The 26,604-nt window shown below is 35.8% G+C and overlaps 2 protein-coding genes and 1 long non-coding RNA gene across 8 annotated transcripts in view; 1 reads left to right on the plus strand and 2 right to left on the minus strand.

Annotated features, from left to right (window-relative positions):
- Positions 1-127: 127 nt before the first annotated feature.
- Positions 128-4,592, minus strand: LOC124640025 (transmembrane emp24 domain-containing protein bai). Of its 2 annotated transcripts, XM_047177605.1 has the most exons (6): positions 4,278-4,592; positions 3,396-3,516; positions 2,449-2,519; positions 2,186-2,194; positions 1,075-1,201; positions 128-590 (listed from the first exon to the last, which is right to left on the minus strand). In XM_047177605.1, exons 1-6 carry the CDS (start codon positions 4,452-4,454, stop codon positions 469-471), a joined length of 627 nt encoding a protein of 208 aa, XP_047033561.1. In that variant the 5' UTR covers positions 4,455-4,592; the 3' UTR covers positions 128-468. The 2 variants fall into 2 exon arrangements, with proteins under 2 accessions (XP_047033561.1, XP_047033562.1); XM_047177606.1 differs by lacking the exon at positions 2,186-2,194 and having other exon boundaries at positions 4,278-4,590.
- A 520-nt stretch (positions 4,593-5,112) lies between these two features.
- The window catches only part of LOC124639986 (steroid hormone receptor ERR1), a 50,978-nt gene continuing 29,486 nt past the window's right edge, over positions 5,113-26,604 (plus strand). Inside the window, exons 1-3 of one of the 5 annotated variants that reach the window (XM_047177536.1) lie at positions 5,113-5,461; positions 5,614-5,699; positions 6,856-6,959. Coding sequence is in view for 3 of the 5 variants with exons in the window: in XM_047177532.1 (XP_047033488.1) it covers positions 17,870-17,944 (75 nt within the window). In the remaining 2 variants the exon portion in view is untranslated. Of the gene's footprint in view, positions 5,462-5,613; positions 5,700-6,855; positions 6,960-11,359; positions 11,508-17,727; positions 17,945-26,604 lie in introns of those variants that run through there. The other 4 variants (XM_047177537.1, XM_047177534.1, XM_047177532.1 and 1 more) reach the window with 4 other exon arrangements.
- On the minus strand, positions 6,338-11,289 carry LOC124639988. Its single transcript, XR_006985517.1, has 4 exons — positions 10,968-11,289; positions 10,626-10,753; positions 10,365-10,434; positions 6,338-9,812 (listed from the first exon to the last, which is right to left on the minus strand). It is a non-coding gene; the product is annotated as an uncharacterized LOC124639988 (long non-coding RNA).

Below are 26,604 nucleotides of genomic sequence, written 5' to 3' on the forward strand. Positions count from 1 at the left end.
ACTCCTAGAGAGATTTTCTTCTGGTGACATAATAAAACAATTTATTATTTCAAATATATTTTACCACATTCGTAAACAGACATGAACTCAAACATTTACAACAAAATTATTAAATAATAAATCTGTATTAAGTATTCCAAAATTTTTATTATTTTAAATATAAAGTAATATAAGATCTATTATTGCGGATAAAGTGGCCTGCGGGTGTTGTGATGAATGGCTCCAACATTTCCTTGCATTATCACTAGGATTTGATCGAATTCAGTGTTGCCAGGTTAAAATGACACATGATACAATGTTACTAGACCGAAAAAAACATATTTACATCTTCATGGAGTTGGTGAAACAATGGGAATACTTTGAAATACGAAGACTAAAAGATATCTTGAACACACTCGACGCATGCAATCTGCGAACTTCTAGTTTAAGCCCGCACGCAACTTTAGCCGCGGCTAAATAGTTATTGTGCTATTCAATGAGTTTTTTGGCCTTAAAATACCGGCGAAGGTAGAGAACCTGCCACGTGGCGAGACCCAGGAGACATGCCATCGAGAATAAACTGAAGAATAGAACTCGGTTGTTTGTGGACTCTGAAAAAGAAAAACATAGGAAACTATGATCAAATTAATTGCTTTTGGAAGCTTATTTAGTCAAGAAAATAGAAACAAAAAAAATGTATAGGAAAGTTTTAAAGATTTCCAAAAACAGCAGAAGACCAAAGTTGACCGAAATTACTGACAACTGTAAATCTGGTCCTTATAATGTACAGTCAACTTCAGGTCATTGGTAACAGTTTTATAGGAAAATCGTACTTATTGCTATTGAGTTAAGATGCATGACAGTTACCACTGATGTGCAGTCTACCGTACATATTTGGTTGGACAGGTTAATCGAAATCAGTGAAATGGTTTTAAGGCATTAGGAGGAAGGTAAAATTAATGTATGACGCGTAGTTCAAATGCGCATAGAACTTTTAGTTAGAACTATTTGCGGGGTCCCCGTACGGCTGCTACTCTTGGTACATGGTTAATATGGCCCTGGTGTCAGATCCGATGCTTATAAAAAAAAAATTACCATTTGTGTCCCTCATTTCCTCTTCTCTCTTCCTCATGAGTGTGAAGTCCTGGACAATGGCTTCTGACAAGTCCTCTAGTCGTTTCAGTTCTAATTCCATGGGTTTCAGCTTGGCTGCTTCACCAATCTGCATGTAGAAGGTTTGTATTAATAAAAAAATCTTTACATTCAGTAGGAAAAGGCAGGCTATAATTTTCATTATGATTTTTGATATTTTTTTTAGGGGTTTTCTTAACAATGAAAAGGAAGTATTATTTAATATCCAGTGGGTTTTGTTAATTAGAGTTTAAAATATTTTGATGTCCACTAATGAAACATTTTTAGAATTGACTTATAATTTTTTTAATTGACTTTAATGTCTTGTGTCTTACTAGATGTTAATGTTAAACACAGCAATACATGACAACACCCAGGAGCATGATCTATCAAAATAGGTTAATTTTTATGTGAAATCAAAAAACTGTGATTACGGAATACAAAAAACTTTCTTGTGTTCGGCCATTCAGAGAATGCGTTCCTGACACGTCGCGATTGAACTGACGACGTAACTTTGCAATGGCGTTGCAGTTACGATAAAAATATTTTTGCTGGTTGTTTACCGTTTTAACAATTGAGGAGCATTAAAACAACATTATTATATCAATAATCAATGAATGTTATTACGTCGTCAGTTCAATCGCGACGTGTCAGGAACGCATTCTCTGAATGGCCGAACTATAGTATAGAAATAAGAAGAGTTAAGTATTAAATGGCGACCCTTTTACTGACATTAAAAGGTATGGAAACCAAACTTTTTCTTGGACATGGGGGAAAAAATTCATATCAAAAGAATGCCCAATAATACTCATTGTAAATAAATATGGTAGCATTTGATGGTATATCATAATGCATTTGATTTTTTAGTTGTGACTGTGAAGCTTTAATGTAAATAAGACAATAGGCCATCAATTCATTGTTTCACATAGATTCGCGTATTCGTTTCCATTAGACAACGACTTTAGGCGATATTTCTGAGTATTCAAGCATAAAATAAATCTATGTTACTATGCGTGCTTTCAAAAACTCAATGAAATAAATTAGTTAGTCACACATAAAGCCCACACATTATTACCCAAGAGTTCTGGTGGAGAGTGGAGTAGTTTCACCGATAAATCAACAAAATATATTAGGACATTACAGCTAGAAGCATTTTCTACTGATATAAAAATGTTTAAAAAATGGCTTTAACAAGAACAAATGAGTATAGCTTTAGCTAAAGATTAAAGAAAATAATTCTGTTGCAATTTTTTTTGACAGATATTATCAAGTTTGTAGGAATAACTCTCCAGTTTGAGATTTTGCGACCATAGAGAGTAAAAGAAAAATTATACTTACACCTTCATAATTTTTGGCTTCTATTCCGATTTTGATATCCAACATCACATCTTGGGTAACACCACGGCGTTCTGAATGATATATAAAAAATTTAGTAAATAAATAAATAACATTGGGACACCTTTTCACACACGGATGTATTTCAGAAAGAACATTTTTTTATGAACTTAGAATATACGTTTACATTAAATATTTTGTTATCTAGTTTGAAGAGATACTGACAAAATAATGTATCTGTTCTACTGTGATATATGATACAAGGCAAGCCTTTTGTAGTAACTGTTTACATAATAAATATACCTGTGTACATTACAATAGCAACTTATAAATAGGATTTTCAATAATGAGATCATTAGTAACCAGCTGTGCTGATGCAAACAGATGTATAGTACAACTGTTTACTTTCTATTGAAATTTTACTGAAGATAAGGTGTTATATAATGTCTCAATTTTTTTTAGAAAGATTCAGGTTTATTGTTCTAAATGAGGTTAACGTAGCAATACTGTCTCTGAAGGCACGAAATAAGCCACATGGATAAAATATTTGCTGGTATTTTATTCAGACAGACACAATACATAATAGTGACACTATAGTGTGTGGAAATGATTGGGAATTTGAAAATATTCTCTTAATTCAACAAAATAACGATGAGTTTTAAAACCATTACTACTGATAACACTAAAACATTATTCATATTGAAAATAATTTATCTGTTTAACAGATATCAACAGCAATATTGTATTACCGATGATACATCATAGCAAAAATATTAATTATTTATTTTATAACAGAATTTTGGCAACTATGTATTGAAGGTCCAATTGACTTTTGGGAAAAAAAAAAGTATTATTAGAATGGTCAGAAAGTCTAACTATAGAAACACATCTATAGGTCCAATTGGTCGCATTAAGAGAAAAGATTTGGTTTCTTGGTCATAATAACTTACCTGGAGGAACTTTTGATATGAAACATACTTCAAATGTGTCGTAAGTTTCTGTCACAAATGTGAATTTCCCTTTGGTTATGGAATCTCGCTGTGATAATATGTGGTCTTTGGAGTCACGAATCTGTAAAATAAATAAGTATAAAAATGCTTAGTTTTCCCATCCATTATTTCCTCAGAAACTGGGAGAAGGATCTGGTAAAGAAACTTTTGGTCAGTGGGTCGTCTTAGGGGAGGATAAAAGTTTTTTATCTACATTATGGCTTAAAATTGCAGAATCTGTTTATTTATTCAAGATATTCAGACATTTAAGAAATTCTAATAGATATGTAATAAAATATAAGACTGAAACGAAGGAATTTGATTTAGTGCGATTCAAATAATTAAAATCGATGTCACATTAGTACTTGGCTTATCATGGTACACAGTCACGCTCAGTATTATATTACAGAACTTACAACACAAAGTTAGAAGTTAATTATTATTTATTAACACTCAAGTGTGAAACCTAGATAAGCATGGTACTTAGCTGGGATGTTTTGACTTGATTTCTCATGCTTATATGACTGAAATCTACTTGTTTCTTATTGTTCTTGGTTTTCTTTTATGTTTACTTATTTATGTCAATAATTGATTGATACTGTTATCTTTCAATATTGTGTATAGGTTGTTGCTCAACAAAAAATATCAATATTCTTATAAATGAAAGGAAGGGATTGTAGGAGTTTTCCAATAAGAATGTATGTGACCATATTTTAAGAGAGTCTAATACATCATTGAGAAGATTTTTTTGCAGTGTTACAATATGAGAAATGGTCGCGTTTACAGTTATATCAGACCTGTAGGAATGGTGGAATTTTGCCAAAAAAAATCTTCGTAACTTACAATATAGTCGACCCTCTGTCCGGCAATCTCTGTGACTTCGTATTCTCCTGCCACGAGCACATTCGCGTGGAGTTCCTCCTTCAAACACTTCTGTGTGTTAGGCGCGAGGCTCCACATGATCGCATCCGTACCGTGCCATAACACACTCAAAACAAACACGAGATAATGCAACTCCATCTTCTAATTAAAAGTTTAATACTATATCGCGTTAATTCAGTCACAATTCATAACATAAAGAACTGAAAACAAACATATTCTATGTCAAAAAGAGCGATGAGTTGGCCCGAAAGAGAAACGTCGGCTTTTTGAGTAAAAGTTGCCAGGTTATGTTACACGTCAGTAAGGAAATGGAACGTATTTTCGATCGGACATACAGCTTGTGAAGTAGACTTGACTTTCTATTCAGAAATTGAAAATTACTATATCATAAATATATACGAATCACAACCAAAGATTCTAATGAAATAAACAGCGGATTGCTCGACTAAATTAAAAAAAATGACGAAAGGAAAATGAAGACTGCATGAAATGGAGTGGCTACAAATTTTATTGCCATATTTTTGGGATATTATGATTTGTGCTCTTTCATCCTACTCTACGTATGCAGTTTTATTTGAAATTTATTTTATCACAATACTTACTTTGCTGTAACTAAGTAATTTAAAAAATTACAATTCCTTATAAAAACGATAAAAACAGCTACAAAAATGCGGCAACATTTAAATGGCGTTCCAAATACTCAGTTGAGAAATGTTTATACATCAAAGCATAAGAAAGAAATAACGGTATACTTTCCTATGTGTGCAAGCAGGATAGCTAAACAAACATAGGTATTTATAATATAGTGGAATGCAGTTTTCACTCGAAAGTGCAAGTGGATAAATAACAGCATTATAACCTAATTATTAGAATTTGTATTAGTATTTAGCTGGTATTGTGCATATCTTTTAAACTAATTAATAAATGTGCTTATAGACTATGTTTATAAAGGACTGTGTGTAATAATCGAGTTGTTTAATACGTAAAATCTGAAACTGCAGCCTTGGCTGTTTGACAGTTGCCTGGGTTTTACAAATTCTAGAAATTATTAATTTTGATTGAGTTCTGAGGCTAAATTGAATAGTATCCAAAAATACTATATCTGTACCTTGGTTACATCAATATTGTTTCTGGAATAACTGTTGGTGAGTGACATATTTTCGCAATATATATAGATGTTTACATAATAGTATAGTTTTCTGAGAAATGCAGTTGCATTTGCTAGATAGTTAACTTTTACAACAATTACTAAAGTTTTCATTACATATTACGTTACAAAGAGTTCACTGACTTACAGAATACCTGTGGAGTTGTACATAAACAACAGAAACTTGGAAGCCTTCCATCAAATTATCACTATCCTATTAATCTTAAAATATTGTTGTAAGTATTAAATTTCATATTTATGACATACTCAATTTCATTTCATTAATTTGGATGTGCAAGTTTCTTTAATTTAGATGCATAAACAAACTTTTTAAAACTTTCATTTGACAAAGACAATATATTATAAAGTCCCTTTCTGTGGTTATGGACTTAGTATGAATCCTACAGATACATATCGACTGCAAGCAAGCAATACCTCCTATCTGACTCCGGGTGGATTTTAAAGAGGAACAATAAAACTTAATAAAATCCTTATTCCGAGGAAGGTATAATGAGATACTGAAAATCCAAGTTTTCTTTTTCTAAGCATAGTATTGATTAATAAAGTTTTTTGTTTTTATTTTGAATCTAAAGGTAGTTTATGGTAGATACAAGTTTTTTGGTTTTTTGAAACAAAAATGTCAGATAGGAGGTATTGCTTGCTTGCAGTCGATATATGTTTAGATACCCTTGCAGTTTGATCTCTAAGAGCCCTCTCTCTCTATGCTTTAGGTAACAGCTACTGCAATTGTGTTTGTTCAATCTTACTGTTTGTATATCAACACTGTTCAGTTTATGTAGGATCATGAAAGCTTGAAATTCAGCAATCATGGACTATCTTAGAAATTCTGTTTGTATATTAATATTCTGTCCAATTAAAATAAAATAAAAATACATTTATTAAAAACATAGTTCAACATGTACAAATACAAATAGCTCAGTTGTAATAGCAGTAAATAAATCTCAAAAATAATAATCATAGGAGTTAACTTAATCTAGAATTCTAGACTAATACGTAATATATACGAGAAAGACGGTCTAAATCGAATACAAGACAATTGTCACCTTTATGTATTAGTTGTTAAGTCTATATCTTGTATGTCTGCCATCCAGTATCACAAAAGGATTGCCCGTTTAACTGGGTTGTGGAGTGACTGGGTTCTAGTCAGTAGGTAGGTAGACAGGATCTGACCCCAACAAGGCTGGACAGTTGAAGTAATATCTTGTGGTATTGGATTTAATAATATTAACCACTGCGGTTAGTTAAATTCGAAACATAGCTTTTAAGCTTCAAAAGTAGAAGGTAGGAAAGTAGAAGAAGAAAACATTTGTTAAACTTACAAATGTGTGACTATATGAAGTAAAAAATATAATTGTCTTTGAATGTTTTCAGGTGGCATTTTGCTATGTCTCGACATACACTGATGGTCAACAGCATTATAAATTCAGGAGATATATGTGAAAGGCAGCCAGGAGCATCTTGCTGCTATTGTTGAGGTAAGTTTTATATAAGGGGTTCAATTTACTACTGTCTGGAGACAAAGACAAGATTTGGTTCATCATCATCATCATATCAGCTAATTGGTGTACTGCCGAAAATCCCCTAACAAACCTGTCGTGGGCAGCCTGCATCATCACTCCAAATTTTAAATTAAGACTAGGCTTCCAGCCTGCTAATTGGTGCCATATGAAATCAAAACTTTTTACCAACTTTTATGTTGAAAAAAAAAATATATATAAATATGCTAAGAATCACATTTGATGAACCTCTTGATGAAGATCCTCTTGAGGTATGCAGTATGGAAGTTGAGTTTCTCAATTTGTATCCTTGTCTTAAAACCACAGTTTGTTCTTGCTGCTTGTGAACTATGTTCCCTGGTCCTGTGTTCTATGCCTGGGCGCCATTGGCATAGTCCTAGTTTCAGTAATGGTGTCAGAACACATACTTAGGCTTTAAGAAGTTTATTTCTCATAAGATCATGGTTCACTTAAAATGAGATTAACAAAAATAGCTTATTACTAAATGTATGGTGCTTTAGCGTATTAATACATATAAATAAACAGACTTCTCCCCCCTCTCCCTCCCTCCTTCGTTTATGGAACAAAACAATTTAAAAACTAACGCCCGCACTCAGAGACATTTAATGATTACTTAAGTCACTCCTTGGTGACGGATTGTCATAGAAATCCATCACTAAGGAATGGCTTAAGTAACCATTAAATGTCTCTGAGTGTGTCCATTAGAGGTTAAAAATATCAATCAATATTACTAAGTTATAAGTGCAAAATATTTTTAGTTAAATGTGCAAATAGGTACATGAAAAAAATCTGTAACCAATAAAATCATCCATGTAAACTTAATTATCATGCTGCATTTTCATGGCCGTTCTAACAATGCGTGTCAGTCAAGCTAACAAAATATTCGTTTTTTCTCGGAAAATAAGGCCAGTGACCAGGATAGGGTACCGTAAGCCCTTGCAATCGGAACTACGCGTTTGATGTTGAGTCTGCTATGAAAGACATAAAAAGGTTACGTTTGATTAACGCCTTTTTTGGACTTTGCTTCGTCACAACCTAGTGCTATATGGCGTACGTGAGGAGTATGCGTCATGCACGAAATTTCACTTTTGAATGTAGTATTATTTTGTTCCAATAAAGATGACATCTGTACCCGTTCGACCCAGGTCCACTGCTGGAGAAAGGCCGCTTTCAAGCTGAGGTATTTCCTCGCAAGGCTTGGAAAGACTTAATTTTGGCCTGTAGAACCACCAAAATATTACATGTTCTTGACGAGGTTATCTAGTAGCGAGAAGTCAAAGAAAATATTCACTATCAATTGATCTATGAAAAATATGAATTTTATTGATAGTGACGCTACAAGATTTTTATTCTGACTTTTGATAATCTGTGTTGCTCTACTGCTCTGCTTGCTCTGCTTTTGCTCCTTAAAGTGCAGAAATAAATAATGGAAGAACATAGGACGAAAATATCCAGTTTCTGCATATCCTGACACGTATAAATGTAGATGGTGGAACGTAATTTCTTTCCTTGTAAACATTTCTTGTAATTTCCTTGTGTTTTATGAGGCCTAATACCACTCCACTGTTCGATCTTTCCGTTACCAACTTTGGTTCACTCTAGGTATATGCTGGAAGCGATTAGTCATTTGTTCTACTTAGCTTGCCTTGTCATCATTTCTTGGTTGGAATCCAATATTTATTTTAAACTATCTTCCACCCCCGCGTCCCGAAGGAACCATTTCCTGTACTTAAATAAAAAGTGAATGTTTAATGCCTTTTTTATGATATTTTGGCTTTATGACTGCTGTATTCTTTCAAGATCCATTCAGTTGTTTTTACGTTAAAGAGCAACAAACAGACATACTTACAAACTTTCGCAATTGTAATATTAGTAGGACTTTTCAGCTTCTCAATATTGGCAAGCTCCTTTTTTCCAAGCCCTGATTATGTAGAAGTCCACTACAGTCTTATATTTGTTTTGTTCACACACATATTTCCTTATGTAATAATTATTATTGCGATGGCCCATTGTGGTAATTATATTATGTATAAAAGGTTATCACACGGTTTTGGCGGTTGTGGTTGATAAGTTTTGGACTATATAAAAAGCCAAGGTTGGCGCAATCTACCAGTTTTCGCTCCACGTGCAAGTGAAGGTTCTTTGTTCTTTTAAAGTATGCTCGCATCTTTAATTATATCTCAGGTAAGTTCGGCTTTTTTGTTTAATAAATCAATGATATTCGCTGTATCATTGAGAATCAAGGTTGGTCAGCTTATCTTTCCGCGACAGAATTTTACACGTGTAAAAGTAGCTGGGTGCTTTATGCGTCGAAGGACGTATGGGTACTTAGTTGTTTTCTTATCAAATACAGTTTTTTGTTGTCTAGGATGTTCGTTTGTATTCTATAGCAATATTGAAGGCATTATCTGTACCGGAATTTTAGGTGCATATTATTTTTGTAATGTCTGGTTTCCTCTTTTCCCCCCGTTTTTTGTCCCGTTTTTCATTAAAATCCACGTCATGACATGGACAGTAGTTTTTTCGACAGTTTTATATGCTTTATACTTAGGAAAGGGTTACCCAGATGATAACATGGCCACAAAATGAATCATGCCATTTTGGCGGCATTTCAATCTGCAGCCTTTTGCATTGAAACTGTCTATTAATATTGTTTACCATATCTAGATGGCGTGACTAACTATGGAACAAAGACTAATATTTCGTTTGACTGCTTTATTCCGCCGCAAGATTATCAAAGATAGGATCTTCCTTGTACTGTATTTAGGTTTATATTAAATACGTTTGTCTTCGATGGTGCGGTAATAAGACCTGAAAACATTGAAAATACAGTTTTAAAATTGTATTATTTGTCAGGTCTTCAAGGCGTAATTGCCATTGCCATCACCAAAAAGCCTCAGAATTTTAGGTCATTTGAGCTAAGTAGGTCATCACAGATATGAAGTTTGCAAATCTGTTATCAACAATAAATTGATCACATCGTAATCAGCATATCTGTTTAGAATGCATATTCAAATAATCTACAAATCCGGTTATAAATTACAGTTAATGCAAAAAAAACACTTTAACAAATCGTGAATTTAATCTAAAATTAGACATACGACAAAAAAGATTGATCTCGACACTCGAATCGTGATTAAAATGCGGTGGAAGTGCAATCTTGATGCAGTTGTGCATCAACGACCATTGATTGGCCTTAATCTGAGCCAATATTCTCGATCTTAAGTCCACTGTTGGCTAGTATTATGCAAGATTATGCAGGCAAACTTTCTTACTTTTGAATTGACTTGCAAAAATTGGGACAAATTCCTTCATATATAGTTTTCTGGAATCGCAACAAGAATTCCATCAAATTCTACTCACCTAATAGTTCGTCCGCTGTCAAGTTTTACTCCTTAATTTGTTTGTAATTATGGACTCTAATCAGCTTTGCCTGTAAAGACATTATAATTTATGTATGTAAGTGAGATTTGACAATTTAAGGCTTCTTAAACTAGTTACTTAGACGATTCTTTGATTTGCTTGGTCGATTTGTACCTGTGACATTGAAGACATGTCTTCTTTAGATTTTTATTCTTATTCTATATGCGGAAAAAGCTACGTATAGTTTAAATTATATCTTACTTGAGTAGATGCAGTGATTTCACGTGCTCTCTGATTTGCAGCATCATTAATATCGTGCGTACGCCACGCAACAGACTGGCTATACTTTGAACTTGATAACGACGCAGTAGGGCTCCGAAGTCCATCACCTGAAACATTCAGCCATTCATGTTACTAAAGTTCTGTGAAACAAAATATTCCAATACCAAAACGCAAAGATATAAATAAAGATGGCCTTAACTTAGTATGTCTCGTTATTCAATTATCTGATAGCGGTATCATCATAATATTGCCTTAGAAAAGAATTCAAAACAATGTCATTAGATCTCCAAGGAAATAACGAATCGGCAAAATAATACTCACAGCGCTATTACATTCGTGAGAAGTTTCTGTCCTGCTATCGTCCGCGCTGAACGTGTGCAAGATAATCCAGTGATGTAACGTGCAACGTGACGTAACACAGTACGGTGAAAACGAGAGTGTTCGTCCGCGCCACGCGAATATACGCCTTATATCGACTAAGATCCATTCAGGTGGCTCGGCCGTGACAATGCGCGCGACTGCCGGCGGGGCGCGGGGACGCGCCGCAAAAGTGGGTCGCTCGCGACGTGTACAGTCAAGTTCAAGGCCACACACGGAGGCAATGGGGCGCCGATCGCCCCTAGATGGCGTTGCGCGAATCGTTCGAAGTTTGAAAATTTGCGAGCCCCGGGGGTGCGGTGCGGGGCGCGGGTCTGAGCTGCGGGAACGAATTTTCGGTGCAACACACACTACACGACGCTGCACTCGTGTACCGAACGTCGCCTCGCGCAGTACTTTCGCGCAGCACTAGATCCAGACTTCTAAGCTAACCTAGACATACAATAACAAGCCGACATGGACTGGATGGAGATGGAGGATGTGGTGCGTACTTTTCATATTTTATTTTGTATCCTGTAAAACATTTCCCGGCGTTTTTATTATGAAAATATGGTGCCGGTTTTCTGTAAACTGTATTTTGCCTTGACCTAGGCTAACATTTTATCAACAGCTACACGCGCCGGACTGCCGAATATTTATCGCGCTGGTATTATATTTCCTCGTGTTGTTAAGCGTTTATTGAATAAGAACACCGATAAATATTATGTTTTTAGCTGACAATTGCATACATATTCAATGCAAGAAAATGCTTTTTCTTCAGATTTTGTGCTCAAACATGATATTTGGTAGCGTTGTAAACTTAATTCAAACGCAGTTTTTTAAAGTGCATTAATTTCCTATATTCGGGTGTTTTTAGTCACTCGAAAGTAATTGTCATTTTCCTGGTACATATTTTGCTTACCATACGGAATTAAAATAATATCAATTAGTGTTTTCCTAACATCCAGTGTGATCTCCAAAATTTTCGCCGACATTTTGTTGAACAAACTTAGTGCTTATTCAAGTTTTCTTGCATCACCACAAAGTCGTCTACGTAAAACATGCATGCTATATTGTTTTTGGTGATAGTCTAGGATTTTGGGAAATCTAGTGTCGTAGGCTCGGGTAGAGCCGCTCAACACGTGAAGCGTACCCGACCTGCCCCAACCGGTGATCGATCGAGCCGCCTACCATTACCCGCCTCTAACATTCGTGGCTTGTGCGTAGCGTCTATTTTCTCTTCATGAAAAATGTACACGCATCTTCTACATTCCTTACCATTGTCTTTTAGACTTCTAATCCTATTTTTGGTTCTATTACTCTTTCTTGATTATTCTTGTCCACATTTGAATTCGTCGTTAAATAGAATGGATTTTCTTTCAAGTTTTCTAGTTGTATATTTAACTTGGAAAAGTATGAAGGTGCACAGACTTAAAGTTTTATAGGCAGTAAAAAGCAACTATAGTTCGGCCATTCAGAGAATGCGTTCCTGACACGTCGCGATTGAACTGACGACGTAACTTTGCAATGGCGTTGCAGTTACGATAAAAATATTTTTGCTGGTTGTTTACCGTTTTAACCATTGAGGAGCATTAAAACAACATTATTATATCAATAATCAATGAATGTTATAATTTTGTGCCAAACTGAGTGTCAAATAACTTGGTAAACAATATTTTTCTAAATCTATACTGCGCTATTACAAGGTTATGTCAGCGGTTTATATTTTGTAGTGCTGTGCTAAAAATAACAGGCAAGTATCGTAATCTGTTCTTATACAGTTATAATATAAAATAATACGTTTTGATTTTCTTTTTAAGAATTGGAAAATAATGGACTATAAGACTTAATTATAACTTTTATGAAATATAAAAATAAAACTATGACCAAACCGCATTTTTATACTTAGATTAAAAATGGTAACCCCAAATGGCGTTATGGGCCGCCATTTTGTGACGCTAAAACAGTCGTCCGTTGTCGTTTCGTGCGCATAGACCACGTTTTTCAAGTGTTTTCGATCTGTTTTTATTTGATTACCCGGCTTTTGTTAGACCGAGATATCAGGATTGATTCTGTTATTGATAATAATATAATTATACATGTAGGCGAAGATGATGATGAAGACACCACCTCCTCAAGCAAATCGGAGTCTGATTAATATTCTGTTCGCACATTCAATTCAATGTACTTGTAACAAAGAATAAATAAAACAATTTTATTATATGAATATTACCTTTTTTTGGTTTCCACTTAAATAACTAAAATATAAAACAAATGATTCCGCCAATTTAAAACGAAAATAATCTTAAAATAATGCGGCGGTTCATTTTGAAGGAACGGTAACGAACTCAGTGTTATGTTGTGCCCATCACTAGTCGTGACTAACTGATAGGTGTCAGGAACGCATTCTCTGAACGGCCGAAGTATAGTCACGCAAAATAACCATATCATATTTATGGACTATTTAAAACCGTTAGACGGTGCTAAAGTAAAAAATGCGCCTGGTTTTTGGGTTTGTTCTGTGTCTGCATTACTTATAAGCGTGTGCAAATTTTTAATGTTGTCTATTTTTTCGTGTGTTGAATAATCCTGTTCGGGTTGATATCGAGGCCCGTTTTTATCGCTTGAGTGCATAATGGCCTCTTTGATCCGTTCTGTATTAATAATAGTGTCTGACTTATATCAATACGTTTCTTTGTTTCTCTGGTCCTTCTACCGTCTCAATCTTAGATCTACTTTTTCATTGGTATTTGGCCATGACTTCGAAAGGTCTTTCTAATCAGTGGTTTTATCTGGTCCTTTGGACCTATTTTCATTTTCTTCCTTATTACCAAATTGATTCTCAAAAGACCAAAAACTGGTGCCTCTAAAATTATGGATACCGTACATCCAAATTTTAGCATGCATAAAGACAAAAGAAAGTGTTATACTTTTGCAGCGATTACTCTATCTAATCATTTTTTGTTGTTGCAACGTGATGCAAACGTCGGTGATATAACGCGGCCTTGACTGGACTTATCGACTCAATCTTTCCATGCACTGACACATATTTTTAGCAGCATTACCTCCTGCATTTAGTCATTAGGTACTAAAAGATTTTTGAACAGACTTTCTAATAATATTTATTTACAAGCATCACAATTTTCAATTCCACCATCATCCTCTTCAAAACCTGCTAACGATTGACTAAACGTTTTTCATTCGTTAGATTTTCTGTTTCTAGTTCTTACTTGATTATATGTAAGCACGATGCAGTAATTACGATAACAGACTGTAATATTTTTTTATCACGTGCTCTTGCCTCAACGCCGTGCAAGTTCATTTATTACGAATATTTATAGGCATGGAAATAATGCTATATATTCAAACTGCATTGTTTCAATCTAAAGTAATCGTATCATTTATTGCATAAAAACCTTTTACTCCATATTATAAAACTACATACTCGATATAAATGGACTTCTACACTTGTTAGTGGCTTTGTATAAAATAACACAAAACAGTTAACGTTCGTATATGTTTAATTAATTGCAGATGATACTTTGATATCAACCGACCTTAGGTTACAAGACTATTGGTCACGGGCAGGGCAGGTTTCAGCGATAATAAAATAATTAGTTTATGTTAATGCTTCCGCGATCAATTTCGATTATAATCGCCTAGCTGTAATGCACATGTAAAACTACCAAAAGTTCTTGTATAATCAACGATTTAAAATTTCCACCTTTATCACGCCTTAACGACAATTACATAATATCATATCAGACAGTGCAGTTTATTAGTCACAAAATTAACATAGTTCTGCGATCAGATTTGAGGTACGTCTGACGCGGCGGGCCTTGATATAAAAAACGTGATGTCTATCGTCACCTTTTGGAGATGTTTAGCGTGGTCTAGACCGATAGATGCAAGCCAATGCGGTTTTTGTTGTATTATGATTTCGCAGCGGCGCAATGTAGATAAAAAGCCGGCGGAATGCGATATGCAACGTTAAAAATACTCGATTATCGCGTCGGCGGCAACCACAGTCCCTGTACCAAAAAATATGATACCAACCAAAATTACATAGGTAATGCAGTTCGGTAACTATTGCTGGTCCACTTAGAAGCCACGACGTTGAAGGCTTCTCAGGCCGAGCGATATGCGTGTAGCACACCAATGTTTTCGGCGAATTCGTATAATTGACTATGGGTGGAGTGAGGCGGGAGTGAGGGGGGCTCGAGCGGGAGATTTGGCTGTTGGCCTTGACAATGAACCGGCGGCGCGCACACAAGTGCGATTTTATTTGTATTTGAAATACACGCACACACACAATTAGAAGTTGTTCCACGAATTGCCTCCTCCCACACAATTCAATATTAGGGCTGTCTTAGGTAAATGATTAATGCATGTTCAGTGCACAGGAAGTCTGATCAGGAATTGAACAAAAACTTAAAAGGGTACTTGTTTTTGTTCAGTTTAGATTTTTTCAATTCAAAATATTCAGCAAGGTCTAACTCAAAATAATTATCCAATTGTTATAATTAAGTCGATTATACTAAAAGCAACCGTTATTTGATGACTAAGCTTCGATATCATTTTGCTGAAAGATGGTCCTCTCAAAAATGGTTTGTTGCTTGCTAGGCATCAACAACTGCCAAAAAAGACTTATTGGACTCACCCTAAGGGGATCCTGAAAATATCAATGTAGAAAATAAAGAAAACTTCTTATTCTATAATATGTCACGTTGTTCAGGCACTGAGCCAACCCTAACTCCAAAAAAAGCTAACAAATTCAGTCGCGCCCGGCGCGCCGACGCCGTGTGCCTGCCCTAAGACAACCTATACATAGACAGCCTAGGGCCCGACGGGATGTTTATCGATAATGCCAAAAGATTCCCCACTAACGAGTCCTGAGTCTGGCTTATGTTATTTTACTGTACATACCTGTTTACGTACACAATTTGGACTTTTGGAAACGTTAACTTTACCAAATCCCAATTTAGCGTACCCCTCTGATATTTTTGGAAACATCCAAGTCCAATTTCCTTTAGGTACCTACTTCAATTTTGTGGCTGTAAATGACGTTTTATAAAGACATTAGGTATAACATTTCGTCGACGATAAATTATCTGATAAACCACTACCTCTTGGTGAAAGAATTAGGTAAGTAGGTACCTAGTTGGATTTATACAATTGTAGAAAATCCGAATTGACAAAGGAATTCAAGGCCGTTCGGCGCTCATATCATGTTTGAGCTAGACGATAATATTAATAAATCCTACAGGTACATTAACTACGTACACAGGGTATATAGTCACGTTTTTGTCTGTCTGCCTTGCCTGTCTGTCTATGAGATCATTATATCTATAGCCCAATTTAACCGTTTCTTTTGTTAAACGTTTAACTGATCTAGGTTTAGTTTTTTGTTAATTTAGAATCCTGTGGCGTGTGGAATTGCGTTTTAAGTTTTATATTGTTCTTTGTGTTGTTTTGGCTTTTTATCAGTAGGTGTTCATATTGCATCGTCAATCTTATTTAGTTTTGCATTCACATTGTCAGCTTTGATATTTTCAGCAGATTTGATTTGAGCAGTGCAGTTTGCTCTTACTTTTTAATTTACTAAAGGGTTTTTCGAATAAGAACTTTTGTCAATCAAATTGGATTTTAGATTAGGCTAGTCACGGATTGCTGCTTTATTTCCTTCCTAAGGATGCAGCATTCATAAGTGAGAAGTGCTGCAGATTTACTTAATCGATAATTAAATCAGCATTCATAAGGTACATTTACTTTATTGCGTTTGCTTTAAAATTATATTTCACCTTAGATAGACGATTATTATCATCAACCTGCTTTGTAGGTCATTTTTTCAATCTACCCTTAATTGTACGATATTTTTTGTTATTTTTCTAATCACAGGTTTTAAATAAGTATCCTACCTACGTAATAATAGTTTCCAAATATACGTTTCAGATAATGTTTCTTTGAACAATAATTTTAACTCGCGTATTGAAAAATGAAATGGATAAACGACCGCCTGTGGATTTAGAATTACAATTATTACTGCAATGTTTGAGAGAACAAACAACTCTTAGATAATATTAAAAATCTTTAGTCGCCTTATCGCCTCTAACCAAAGGTGTTACATTTCTCTCAAAGTTAATACCATTTTCGATTATTTCTCAAACTGATTCCATTCATTCATCGTATTATATTTTCTTCCCTTTCATTATGTAACAGTTTAGTATTTAGATTACTGTTGCTAATGTTAATTATTCTTATACAAAACATAATTATGCGATAATTATTATTGACAATAATCAGAGCAATAAAATTGTCACTTCTCTCGACGTTATTCATAATAATGTAACTGAGCCGTTGCGTAACGTTACGATATATTCAAATTGTATCACCAAAACCGTTGCCTTTGTAAATGTGCATGTTAACCGCACGCAAATTTCAAAATTATCATTGTTTGTTACCTCAAAAAGGTTTTTAAAACGTTCGATAACATCCAAAACAAAGCGAAAATGCGCTCGACCAATGGCGGCGTCAGTACCTTGGCAGCGCTTCAGGAAAATCAACGTTTTGCCTTTATTCGTCCGTTTGTGAGCGAAGGGACCAATCTGAAAGGCGGTTAGCACGTGGCAAGTGGTTGGGCGGCGCATGCGTGAGCCGTGAAGTCTGGTGGGGCGTCGAGGCGGGGCCTGCGTGTACGCAATGCGTGTTCACAGTGCGTGCGAGTCGCTCAGCGCGCATCAAGCTTTACCTTCATTGCGCTCCCGCAAAATACATATCATTTAAATAAACGTACATAGTGCATTGAACTCAAATGTTCTTTATGTTTGTGCGCCAGTGCTGTGAATTGTTTTTATAAACACATCAAAATGTGTGCGGTAGAGGATGCTTGGCTTTTCTCAAATATAGCCACCACATTGGATATGATCGAATCTTCTCACAATGTGAGTACTGCAGCCATTACAATTTGGGTGAAAATGGTTGATTCATCGAGATCGAGAGATTTTGGTCGTTAACATGTTTTTGAGCTGTAATTCAAGTTCGACGCAAAAACTTCAGATAGTCGATGTTGGTCCTGTGTACCGTTTTTGCTTAAGACTGAACTGTGTACCAGAATTCGGTACCTATGTACCTACTATCTGTGCTTGGAAATTTACGTGGCACACAATCGTATAAAATTGATAATTTGAATGATCGAGCTAAGATAACGAGAAAGTGGCAAAACCGCCGTTTTTAGCAGTGATCTTTGACCTATATTATTGTAATAAATTGCTTGCGACTAATAAACATATTTAATGAATGTCAGTACACGTGATCTCCGCATGATAAGGGCAGTTGTTTATGTTTACTCGTTCGTTATCTACTAGATACAATGTATTCAAAAATAACTATGTACTAAAATAGATAAAGGAAGATTTTACACTTCTCACAAAATTCACTAAAATCGATCCCGTGTATGAAAGACTGTCTAAAGCCTCGGGCGGGGAAAACCTGAAAATATTTATGACTGACACGAAGTGATACAAAAATAGGTTTCTTGTTTTTTATTCAAATGTTCCTACTATTTGCTCTTCAACACCAGAATTGTCCAAAATGCTTCAAAATGCAAATATTTTGAAGTTTTCCATTTTGGGATGTAAGGACCAAAACTTTACCAAAACAACATATTCTGGTCCTAAAATCTAAATCGGTTGGGAAGTGTTCTAGCGATTTAATATAAAAGTATTTATAAGTTTATACAAATAGCCGATGTAATAATAAACAAAACTGCATTTTGTTTGCCTTTTCAATGTCATTTGGGCGTTGAACCGTATTCACTACTTGTTGCACTTTTTATCTTATTATTCCGGTTGCTGATGGCTGACACAGATAGCTCAGTCTTATCTATTTTACTATGCAAAATATAATTTTGTTTTTGCCCAATGTAGGTACTTACCTACTTCATAAGCCTACCTTCCGCAAGTTTTTTGCGGTTTCGCAGACAAAGGGCAATAGTTTGCTTTAGGAAGGACGTCCATTTCAATTTTATTCATATTTCTTAATATTGTTGTTGAACCCGCATAAATCATGATAAATAGCAATTAATTTATGCTATGAATTAATTTGCACACAATGGTGCATATTCAACGTGATTTTTGTTTCTACTTCAACTTTTCTTTTTGGGGCATGAGAATTTAATGTGCCTATTTAGTTTCCCACAACCCTTTTACGTTTTGTTTTTGAATATCTATGACTCAGTTTGTAGCGTACCAATATCAAATGTTATCGATGCGAAATGGTGTCATGTCCCAGACAATGACAGTTATTGTATTGTGACGTCACAATCCATGCCTAGGTGACGCTTCATCAGTGCAAGTGTCTCTTACATAAATTAATGAACTACTTAAGATAAATTATCGTCTCGGTACTTATATAGGTAATTACGAATGGAGGCTAGGTTTAATATCGTTTTAACAGGAGAATGAAATATGGCCACTATAGTACCAAATAATATATCAACAGCGATATTGTGACCTTTACATTTGATATTAAAGTATAAATTAGTAGAATAAGACAAAAAGATGATTTTGGGAGACTCAAAAGCGTCTCACGTTGATGCAATCATCTTCGATGATGTTTGTGCTAATAGATTCCTTTTGGACTAGTTGTCCAGTAATCCAGAATGATGTTCTATATTACTTTGTGATTATCAGGCGCTAGGAGTGTTAGTTTTGGAAAACCATTAATTATGGGTTGTCTCGTCCTAGACACTCCAAATAAGATATTCCAAAAAAAAAGAAAAGAGTATTTTCTTGTAGAGGTATTCCAAAAAAACAAGAAAACAGTATTTTCTTGTCCTCTAACTTTTACGTAGACTGCTTGTTAAAAGGAGGAAAAAGAAAAAAAAAATCTCTTAAAAGTGCACGGCAAAATGCTAAAATTTTATCAGACAACATAATAAAGTCATGTAGACTTCGCAATTCTCATTATTAAATCAAAACTCCCTAAGGTAATAAGGTGTCCCGACAGAGTAAATATTGTCTGTTTATGTTGATGATATCGTTACAGCACGCTGCATTGTTTATCGCCGGCCATTTTGGTCACAAAATATCTCGAAAACGCATTGCGTCATTTTATGTAACAGTGCGACGAGCTTTGAATTATTTAATATGAACGGTATGTGACCGTCTCCCTTCGAAGGCACGATTCCCAAATTGAGGACAAAAATGCGTTTGTTGGTTGAAAAAATCATGTTTGATGAAGCTGATGATCATTGCGCATACGCTGAACATTCTGGTCTAGTGAATTTGTGTAGTCGAAGTAGTGGTGCGGATGAGGCGTCGTTTTTCCGCGGGCTGCGCGGCGCGGGCGGGCGCCGGTGCCGTGCCGTAGGTCGGGCATAGTGTCGACGTCCGCGCAATGTCACCCCGCGCCGAGATATTCGGCCCCTACCCGCCCGCACCCACACCCTGCGACGCCTTGCGACCATCATTTCCGATCCGCAATTTTGGTGGCCTCTCCGACTTTGGTTTGCTTTTTGCAAGTTCCTCCTGCTGTATGGAATCTGTCTCGGTTGCAGTCTTATCGCTTTTATTTGGAGTTTCTTTGGCTTTGGTATTAGAAAGATTTACCAGTTTAATTGTAACTTTTTGAAGGATCGTTTTGGACATTTTTTTATCAGTCAAATGCGTAATTTTGGACATGTAAAGATGTGTTAAACCGCAGACCATGTTGGGGTAGGTCGTGCGTGATTATATAACATACACGCGGCGTAGGCAGGTGCTTGCAAATCTTGCGATCGTCCGCGTGATATTGGGCGATGTCGGTCGTCGACCCCTCGCTATCTGCGTTATTTAGCCCGGCTCAATGTCGACGCAATGTCGAAACTCACTCGAGTTCACAGACCGAGGCGCGAGACGCGTTCCTCACTCAACTGTGTTGTTCGACCGAATTTTTATAGACACTTACACGTACATTGTAGATAGTATCGATTCTAGGTATTTCTGTACTAATAATAATGGACTCGTGTACGTAAACAATGCCATTACCACATAGACATGCTGGGCCACAAATACATAGAAAATTGGGCGGCCTGTCTATCATGCATTCTAATGAATAGGCTGTTATAAAAATTATTACTTATCAGCCAACGCCTGTTATAATTTTGTAAGCACAAACAATTACCGTTATAGACTTTTATGTGTCTGGAATTGTGAATTCATTCTACTCTTCCACATGGTCTGCGCATCATGTTATAATATGACGTAACTTGGCGCCTACCTGCATGCAACTCTTAACTCGAGTTAGATATGGCACATGGCGTGCTATACCTCATAGAATGGCATAGGTATACCGTTGCTCGCAGTCGGTCTCTGGGCTGTGGGTCGCGGCGACCTCGGTCGCGCGGAAACCGCGCGGCGGTCAAGGCCGATGTCTAGACGCACCCCCCTCCGCCCGCGCATCCCCGCCCCCAACCCCTCCACCCCACCGAACCAGACTACACCTCCATACTACCTATTTTTACCTCCACACCCGAATTTGCCTGGGCAAAGCCTACAGCTTCACAGCTCGCAGAATCCTGACCTGCCCAAACATTACATGCTATGTTTGACAATAGTCCATCTCAGCGTGAGGTAGGTTCAAATCGGATACAGTCATGCGGTATAATGACGATTGTCGAATTAAAATATCTAAAAAAACATGTTGTTTTTACGTTTTCAGCTAGTTATTTTTTGGCGTGTTTCCAAAGAGGTTTAGGCAGTTTTTTTTACTGGTATTTAGAATTTTCGCACGGGTGTTATTGCTCATTGAATCATGATCCAATGATATTGACAGTAGAGGCCCATAGAAGCACCTACACAACTGATTAAAGGCGGGTTTTTGCAACAAAAATATTATTATCAAATCATCGATGTAGAAGAAAGTTTATTTTTATTAGATGACATTAAACCTCTAATCATAGTGTAAGCGCCATTTTAATGACGCGAAAGCGTTGAATTTATTTCAAAGAATGTTCTAAAATGAAAACAAATAAAACACTCCAGTGTTTTTGATCTAAAAAAAGTTCCGTTTAGCCTTGGTCTTGAATTTTTTTATAAATGCGTCGCAAAAAATATAGGTGATGTAATCAGCGAGAATCCAGCAACGCTCGTGTATTGTAAATTAAGGCAAAATGCCGAAATAAGTACCTATAGTATTGCTAGAAAGACCATGCATATTAATTTATTTATTTCTTTTGTATTATTCAGTAGTGATCTAACGACTTACATTTGAACCCGGCTTGAACTCTCCGGGTGAAGGGTAAGGAAAGGCATGGCCCACTTTTTCTGTAGGGCAAATGTGGGGCTCTTTTTCGAGGCGGGCTTCTATCCTTAGATCAATAGTGTTCCTTGAAGTGCCTTTTGGACTAAAAGCTTCCAAATTGTTTGGATTTACATAGTGTTCTTTGGATCATAGGTGAGGAGTACGGCAAGTCTTGAAACGGCCGGCCCCTTCATTTTGTAATGGAATATACATGATCAATATTTTAAAATTTTGTGGAACTATGGAGTTTTGGAAAATCGACGCTTATATCGGAGTAGTCTTCAGACCTACCACAAAGGTAACATTGTGAGCAACCGACACATCTGTGTAAACTTCATGATCATTTACTACAACTACATGCTATGTATCACGATTTCGTGTGTGTCAGTGTCTATGTGTGGGTTTCTGCATTTTTATCACAATGATACTTTAGAATACGTTAGCGCAGTTATCAAGTCTTACTGAATATGAGATATGATAACGCATGGAAAAACACCAAACATGGCTGAATTTGGCTGTGTTGAGGTAGGTCCGGGTTGGCGAAAAATTGTCGGATACCGCAAAAGTTTTTGTTTAGAACGTTGACGCTACGTCACCAGATTAGCAGCAGGCTTTGATAGAATTTATCGCTAATGTTTATATTATGTGGCCGCGCCTTCTCATGTTTATCTATTGGTATTCGTTTTGACAAAAAAAATGGGTCAGTATCTAACAGGTTAGTTTTTCTCAGTATCTTTTGCAAACATGATAGCGTTTGGGCGTCGAGGTGGCCAAATGCTTAAACTGTTAGATTGGATTTCAAGGTTAACATCTGTACCGTATCCTTGTTGAATTTTTTCTCAGAGAATTTATGTTCTCAAATATAGATTAATAGGTTTTGGCACATTCAGTCTTTCATTTGACTGACTGACATAGTGAAACCTCACTTCTAGTGTCAAGTATTGATCATTAATACGAGATGTTCTTTTAGTTATTTCAAGTTATACTATTTATAGATCTTTTGTATAGCAAAACAATAGCAAAACCTACGTCTACGGTCTTCAAAGTTGACGTGAAGGAGCGTGGGGCTCCTGTGGCCCAATTTGTAACACAAGCCGTTACCGGGCCTGCCTCAACAGTGGTGTAGTTACGAACTCGGTTTGGCGGTCGCGCTTGCTCTATTCGACATGACGTTTATCTATGAAGGTGAGACCACGGACGCACGGTCGCTGAACTCGACCGACTATTATGAATACCTACCTATTTTGTGCCAACACATAAATAGTATTGTGTGGCGCAGTAAGGAATCAGGTGTTATAGAAATAAAAAGTTTTTTTTTTGTCGCGTTATACAATTTAAATGCAGTTGCTGTAATACCTAGTTAATGTAATGGGTGTTATGAAATGTCTTCGTTCATTGGTTCTCCGATCTTTTAGAACATTTCAGATTTTTTGAGATCTGGTTTTGGGATTTTTGGAACTCTTCACGTGGCTTTTGATGTAATGCTTTACACAGAGGTTAAACATGTTAGCAAGGAGCCTTTGTACGATATTTTGTACAGGACGGGTCCTGTACAAAATATCCCCCCCCTTATGTAAACCCCTTATGTAAACAGCACTTAAAGAATAAACAGTGATTTAGATCGAGTACCTACTACGCTTCAAAATAAACGGTTCCACCCACGCTTTTAGCGGAGACCTTTGAGTACTATTTAAGGCTCAGTCCCGGGGGCGTGGAATATTGTTTTTGATATTCACTCAATTTTGAAACATTCAAGCTCAATCAACGGCAATTAAAACCATTGTTTTACATATTTTCGTTTATCTAAACATCGTCTTATGGAAATATCGTTTTATTTCTAGAAAAATAATTTTATTTTTCATTTTAGTGCACAACAGGTTTCTAATTCGTTTTAATAGTTTTAAGTGAACAGATGCAAATAGATGCATTAAATATTTATAGCGACGAGTTTTTTGTTGGGTTTGCGTCAAATTATTTATTCGTTTTGGTGCCATACCTATTTTGTTGAGTTGAATTTTCTTGATGAATAGTTTTCATTGCTAAAAATGAAGGTTTACGTTTTAATGTGGATTTTGATACACGTGTCGGTAAATTGTTAGTCATTTATTTATTTCTATCTTCATTGGATCCCTCTTATAATCCGTTTACTTAGTTTAAAATAACAAAATTGACATTGGTTGTTTGCAGCTTGCTACAAAAAATTATGTTATCTTTTTCCCTTACCTAACTTTATCAGGTTTTACCAGTACACACGATCGATAATTAGGCATTGACTGTCTCACGATTTTGCGAAATAAAAAGCACCGAATGTACTTATAGATTTTCCCGTCAAACGCATTACCAAATAACAATGACTTGCTCTTTGCTTTCAGTCTAGACTGAGTCACGCCTTACTGACCTACCCTATCGGTATGCTTAGTTGGGTTAGCCTAGTCATAACACATCATTTGTTTAGCGTGGTTTAGCAGACTCAACGAGTATGCGGTTGTATATAAGAATTCGGCTTACTTAAATAATAATACGTACCTAACTACGTAATTATTCAAATGTTTGCTACGTACAGTGTACTGAATTTAAATTGCCTTCGGCAACCGGTTTTTTGATCCTGTATAATCAATGCCATCCTTAACATTTTTTGGCATTTCATTACCAGGAAAGGTATTACAATATTAACTAAACTAATATAATTCGAGAATATTTTATGTATAAAGCTTATAAAAATACACCACAGCTTCTATTTACATCATGTAAAATTAAGCGAAATAATATGTTTCACGTCTGGCATCGTGATTGGTAATAGGTAGGTGTAAAGAAAACATGAAGTCTTAGTCTGGGCGTAGTACTTTCAAAGTAGGCAGTCGATACTACAAAAGGGCTATGGAAATATAGACTTTATACACAGGTGTTTAGGTAGCTTTTTCACAATCGTCGTGTGCCGTTAAAGGAATTATCTCGAGTATTCATTGAGCATCATATAACACTGGGAACATAAAACCAGTCTGACTGTTAAGCGTGTTTAATGTTTCGCGGTTTCACTTGCATCCTATGTAGACCTTTTGTATTTCTCTGGTATGTGCGTTTGTGCAGTTTTAAAGTATTTATAATTAAGAAATGAAGGTCGATTGAAACAGGGGTAAAAAGTGACAAACCAGTGTTGCTACTTGCTTAAATAATATCGATAAAGGATGTACCATAAGACGTTTTGAAGGTGGTTCTCCTAAAGCTATTGTTTCAACGACAGTATTCATGTCACATGCTAGTAAAGAGGATGTGATAATGTTTTTACATGACTAAATCTATGTATAAAGTATAACACCATATTTACAAGTCAAGTAGCAGTCTGTGGTGTACTAGACTAATTGCCTATTCAGACGGCAAATGGAATAGTAGCGTCTATGGCTAAGTAGACGCTTTTTCTTGGTATAAATGCCAGATTTCATTACTGAACTCCTTGTAGAATAATTGGGGTGTCTGAGAAAGTTATAACTATAGCCAATTTTGTTCTTTCTACGTAGAATTTTAATGTACACGTGATATCTGATATAATAACGCTCAAAAGCGACAGGTCAAGCCAGTTATCGTCATATGAAATTCCACTGTTCATATATATCACAAAATAATAATAAAAGTTCGGTATTTTGGAACAAACCAATTTGTGGCCTCAATTTCTATGACATGGATTTTCTCCATAATCTCTTGACCATAGACATTTCATAATGTTACTTATCTACTTAGTACTTTGCTTCCGTTTTGACAACAGTCACGTTTTTCAAGTAAAAACCAAAGAAGGTGGTTATCAGCTATAATTAAAATTATTAAACCTGCAGGGAGAAAATTAAACAAAAATATTTCCAGACGTACCAACTGTACCTATTTTAGCAGACGTTTAATTAATGATGCACAGGTAGATACTAGATATATAGGTAGTCACCTACTTACGTTGCATCACGATGATTATCAAATGCACAGGCCAATGTCATCAGGGCGTTGAACCCGCAATTGCAAATCCTTGAACAATTTTTTTGTACTTATCTTTTGATAGATAATTTTGTTTTTTCAATGCGCTGTATAAATAAAGATAGATGATGTTTTTCACGTGTACGCTCATTCCGCGAACGAATGAGTAACGCCGCCATTTTTTTTTTTTTTTTAAATGGAACGCTGCCGAAATAGACGTTGAACGGCATGCTTAGATTTTGAAATTAACTTTAGGTACTATTTCTCTACTAAATATTTATTTTAGTGTGATGAAATCATGACGAATGTTTGGCGTTTGACGTCATATCAGGTTATAAATTTATCACGTGCCAAACAAAAGAAA

Source organism: Helicoverpa zea, chromosome 20, assembly GCF_022581195.2.
Source record: "Helicoverpa zea isolate HzStark_Cry1AcR chromosome 20, ilHelZeax1.1, whole genome shotgun sequence".
Classification (NCBI taxonomy): Eukaryota; Metazoa; Arthropoda; class Insecta; order Lepidoptera; family Noctuidae; genus Helicoverpa; species Helicoverpa zea.

Excerpts from the sequence above, each read along its gene's own strand:
- LOC124640025 (XM_047177605.1), bottom strand. The coding sequence starts at position 4,454 with ATGGAGTTGCATTATCTCGTGTTTGTTTTGAGTGTGTTATGGCACGGT. Across the intron at positions 3,517-4,277 it reads GACAGAGGGTCGACTATATT|ATTCGTGACTCCAAAGACCA; the intron begins GTAAGTTACGAA and ends TTTATTTTACAG. Across the intron at positions 2,520-3,395 it reads CATATCAAAAGTTCCTCCAG|AACGCCGTGGTGTTACCCAA; the intron begins GTAAGTTATTAT and ends TATATCATTCAG.